Source organism: Pundamilia nyererei, unplaced genomic scaffold, assembly GCF_000239375.1.
Source record: "Pundamilia nyererei isolate P.nyererei 1_Seehausen unplaced genomic scaffold, PunNye1.0 scaffold00050, whole genome shotgun sequence".
NCBI lineage: Eukaryota > Metazoa > Chordata > Actinopteri > Cichliformes > Cichlidae > Pundamilia > Pundamilia nyererei.
The window spans coordinates 3,323,757-3,329,032 of NW_005187451.1; the positions used below are offsets into that span (position 1 = coordinate 3,323,757).

Here is a 5,276-nt window from a genome sequence, read left to right on the forward strand (position 1 = left end):
GTGAGAGAAGGAAGACAGGATAAAGACATGCTGTGGAAGAGAGACAGAGGTTAATAACATATGATTCAATGCAGAGAGGTCTGTTAACACATAGTGAGTGAGAAAGGTGACTCAGAGACACTCAACCTATTATAAGCAATCATTTCAGCATGTGCACCCTCTAAAGCTTTTGATGACTCCTGGTATCAATCGCAGGACTCGTTGAAGGACCACACGCCCTGTGGATGAAATGATTATGTCTAATTCTGTTCCACACCACTGTGTGATCTAAAACTGATGGGCTCAAATGTTTTTCTTCTCTGAGGATCAATGAGTGGTGCTCATCTAGGCTTCTGAAGAGAAAACCACTAATCTAGCAAGCTACTGTTACCTATGGGCAACATGTTTGTAGGCTTCCAGTAAAGCTGCAAATATGTGGATGAAGAGCCGACGTCAGGCCCAGAGTTCCTGTTCGATGTTAGTCACCATTTACAGTCTCACTATGAATATGGAAAAAAGAAGATACATTTTTCAGATGGTGATTTACTTGGAAGCAGCCTCATCCTACAGTGACCGGTCGTTACTATTTGCCAACAAACTGACACCAAAGAGATTTCCGGCACATATGTATGCAGAAGTGAAACGAAAACGGTAATTAGTGAAACATACTGGCATACATATACTAACTTTTATTATGGATTAGTAACCCACTGGTCTCAAGCCCAGTGTACTGTATTTACCAACCATCGAAAGAAACAGTATTTACTGAAAGCCTGTTTCCATCCACACACAAGCAGAGAAGGGACAGGCCTCCATTTCACCCAAACAATTGATCAATGACGTCAGCACACTTCTCGGCTTCTGTCAGTGGGGTGAGCTGAGATTGAACTCGGGAAAGTGTTGATGCTGACACGAAGGCTCCGAAAAGCTCCTGAGAGCAGCGCTGGCATGAGGAACGCGGAACAATGTGCCTCTTCAGCACTTTCTGCCTGGACTCCTTTTTCTGTTTGTCGGAACACGTGGAGCTTAGAACCACAATGCCACAGATCATGTGTGCTTGCGAAGATGACTCACCCGCTCTGCAAATACAGACATTTATTCATTTTCAAATAAATCAAATCAAACTGTGTGAATATTTTAAAGTCGGTAACCTTTATGGGAGACGCGGTCTCCCATAAAGGTTACGGTCTGGACTGTGGGCCGGTCGCTAGTCTATAACTGGACAACCAATCGCAGTCAAGTTCACACCTACAGGAATGACCGAGTAACCACATCTATGGCTGCGGGAGGAAGCTGGAGCATCAGGAAACTGCACAAAAGCCCGGATGATGGATTCGCACTCAGACACGTGTATAAGTTACACGTTAACGTCAAAGCTACTTCTGGGTTATCAGTGTTATTCGTAACTTACGGTTAAACTACAAACACGGTCTTCCTCGCGAGTTAACTGAGCGCTAACGTTACATTTAACGGTGAACGACAAAGTGTGCCATCTTCAAATAGACCAGCTTCGGCATCGCTGACGTCGACGTCATCAAACCCCCTGTTGTGCTTTACGCTACAAGCAAGCGTGAGTGCAACAAGGAGGGCAGCCCGAGGGCAACTTTTCCGGTGAAACGTCACAAAAATAGCCTTTGGTGTTGCTCGAAAATGCGGCAGATAACGACGGAAAGAGCCGAACAAGATTATCAGCGGACGTCGAAAGAAAACGACACCGGTGAGACGACCGTAACCGGCATGGAAGGACAGGCCGTCCCCGATCCTAAACAGGAACCGGGCGACAACAACGACAGCAGGAAAGCGGAGACCAGCGGAGTGAGTGGCCGCGATGCGGCGGAGGAGCACGGAGACGCCCCGTCCCCCGTCCCCGACCAAGAAACCGCTCCGCGTACCGAAAAGTCGGCTGTTGGCGAAAGGGCCCCGAACCTCGAACTGTGTGAAGCCGCGAAAAGTCCCGCACAGGGCAGCTTGGCAAGTAGCACCGATTTCGCACAAGAGGGCTCCCGGGTGCTGAAACAAGAACAAAGAGAGGGGGGGAACGCGTCCGCCTCACCGCCTGCTGACCACACAAAGACCGCGGACAAGCCTGAGCACGGCATCAAGAGACGGGCCAGCACGGAGCTCACCTCGTCGGACGGAGAGCCGCTCAGCCGGATGGATTCAGAAGACAGGTTTGTTGGACTGAGCGGTGGCCTTATCTTACAGCACCATGCCAAGTTCACAGCTTTGAAGCAGTTTGTTTACAGGTGAAAATGTTCGCTTCCGCCGGGTCATGTAGTTCTTGAACGTCTCTATAGGACACGCTGGTCTGTATTTAGTCCACTGAAGCGTGTAGTGTGGGGGGAGTGTTGGCTCACAGCAATGCTCGTTACACAAATATGATGTAGTCTCATGCTAATACTAAAGTACAGCTGACCTACATGTCTTTGTTCACCCCCCGGGGGGGACCATACCCTCACACGTGCCATCTACCTATGTGATCAATAAACCAGGATAAATTAGCCAAATAGGAGCAGATGTTTCATGAAGGTCACAGTCTGGGATCATTCTCGGTTGATAAGTCTTCTTTCTTTCTTGGATTTGTGAAATAAGCGTTTTATAAGCAGATGGACAGAAAACTCGCACACACTGGTTGTTGCAGATTTTTGGCATACAAGGATGCTTTCATGGAAACTTCTTGCAGCTGTTTTGTAAAAGCCTTCCAGAAGTAGTAACTGAGTATGGATGTATAACCAAGAGGCAGCTGCAGACAGTCGTTGTTTGTCGTGTAGGATTTGTGAGTCATTTTCTACATGTGGGTTTTTGTTGTTCTTTGTTAGTTGGGTTCTTGCTAATCATACATCCATTCTCTGTAAACTATACAGTTTCTTCCTTGTTGTGTCGAAAATATGATGACCACAACTGTAAAGCATGGAGAGTGAGGACCTTTTATAATGCTGAACTTTTTGGATGTGTAGGCTCTCACCACAAACGATTGTTGATAGCATGCTGGGGAACTTGAGTGTCGCTAGCTCCTAAAAATAAGATGCCCACTCTGTTTGCATGAATCAGCCTCCCTCCCAACAACACTCTCAATCAGCTTCTCTCTGCATCGTGTTGTTTTACTTTGGAACATGTCATTTCCTGTCAGCTCGGTTCTCTTCAGTTTTTATAAAGGCATAAACACAGATGACATCAGGTCTGAAAGTGGGACTGCCAACCGCCCTGTGGTTAGTGTTAGCAGTGAAACGTATGGAGGCAGTAAGAGACAGGTCTGCAGGGTTAGCCCGGGGTAAATGCGTCTCACGTGAAGTCTTTATTTGTGTGACACATTTTGACTAAAGTGGAAAAATAGACACCACCAACAGTTTTACACCAGCGGGTCCAATCAGTGGACAACACTCACGCAAAGAAGATGATGTCATTCATAATTTCCAAAAAACAAAACCCCAAACTGGCTGCTTTATGATGAAGCCCAGGTTATAGTGGTTGGTTTTACTGGTTAACTGAAGTTACTCTGTCAACTGTTCATCCACCAAACCGAGGTGACTGGTTTCCATCTGTCTTTGTCATGAGGGTCGAGGTTTAAAGAGCTTCGGCAGTTTGAGTTTAGACCTCGGTCTGTTTGTTTTATCAAATACTCGCTGAAAAGTCTACAGTTGTAAAATGGAGTTATCAGCAGGCTGATGTTATCTGACGGTGTTAGCTATGAGTATCAGCATTTCTAACAGCTGATCAATGGAAATGAAAAACTGAAGAAATGTCAGACAAACCTGTTTGTTTCGCTGGAATAAAAAAGCTCCCTGTAGAGGTTTTACAGCTCGAGCTGTCGGCCACACTGCGCCTGATAATCACTCATACGTACTTTCACATGGAAATGATCACTGTTTTCTTCTTCCCCTCACAGTGCTGATATTCCGCTGCACATTGTTGTCCAACAATAATCAGCGACAGACGTTTTTTTCCCCATTTTCTTCTTTCTGAAATAGGAAAAATGATCAGTTACGGGCATCAAATCAATACTGTAATTATTAGAAGTTACCGTGGTTTTCAAACATTCAGGTATCTGTTTCAAAGAAGATGTGACCATTTGAGCATTTTACATTTATCATCTTCATCTGCCTCCTCCAGCACTGCTCCCTCCGTCTCCTCTTCATCCTCTTCCTCCTCACCTAAACCCTCACTCCTGAGCTCTAGTTTGGCTTCTACCAAAGGAAAGTCTACATGAACGTATTTAATCTCGATATTGTTGTGATTGGTTATTTTCAGCAGACGTGCGACCCTCCCGTCTCTGGAAAGCTGACAAGAGAAGGCTAAACAACAACATAACGATCCAAGCTACCACACGTCTTAAACGTTTAAGCTCATTTCTCTCTGATCAACAGTTTGATTTAAGTTTATTTGCTATGTGCGAGTCAGCCCACGTGAATATCAGCGAACAGCAGCGCCTGCTGACACAAACCCCAAACGTCCTCACCGGTGTTAATCAGAAGCTACGCCGACTCAGTGACGGAGCGTAATAAAAATCAGGTGCTGAGCAGTGACCGTGGTCCTCCACGGACTTACAGTCACATCCTGACACAAAGTGCTGATGAGCATTCAAACCTTTAGGCTTCACATCTCGTCCAGTGTCATTTGAGGGGTTGTTGATAACATACTGATATAAATCGTGTGCCGTGAAGTCGGGAGAAGGATGGCGTTACACTTCACAGCATCAGCAAGCACACTCGGAGGCCCAGTTAATCCACAAGTCATATTCATAGATCTTAGGGGTATTTACTTTGGCAGTTATTCTGAAGCATTATCCAAGTTATCTTTCATTTCTGCGATCAGCACGAAGGAAAACTGGTTTGTAAAATCATTTAAATGTAGTAAAACTGAGGAACTGTCCTCTAACATGACACAGCCAGGATCACCATCTCAGCCAGTGTTGAATCCCCCGCAGGCATCCTGCCATGGCTCTATTTCTGTATTGATGATGATCTGTGGTTACCTGTGAATTTTTAAGACTTGCGGTCTTCCTCACCTGAAGTAGTCCTTGTGAGAGCCAGGCCGTGCTCCAGTTAGCCAGTTTTTCACTGCACAGTGTGTCTTTATACTGTTTGAGGTCGTGACCTGTGACAGAAAGTAGCAACCAGACCCGTACACGATCAACTGTCACAAAAACAGCTGCCTGAAGGCGCTCAGTCATGAACCTCGTGGACTGGAGCCTGAACAGAGATTGAAAATGTGACGTCATTCAGGGGTAAAACCGCAAAGGATTCTGGGAACTCGTGGCAAGACGTACTAGCGCACGAAGGCTTTCAATTGAAATCAGT

At 45.9% G+C, this 5,276-nt stretch overlaps 1 protein-coding gene across 1 annotated transcript in view; it reads left to right on the forward strand.

The window, feature by feature from the left end:
* Window positions 1-1,168: 1,168 nt before the first annotated feature.
* LOC102196723 (zinc finger protein aebp2-like) overlaps window positions 1,169-5,276 on the forward strand; it is a 9,784-nt gene continuing 5,676 nt past the window's right edge. The window contains exon 1 of the mRNA XM_005733220.1: window positions 1,169-2,150. Within this exon, the coding sequence (XP_005733277.1) occupies window positions 1,630-2,150 (521 nt within the window). The 5' untranslated portion in view covers window positions 1,169-1,629. The remainder of the gene's footprint in view (window positions 2,151-5,276) is intronic.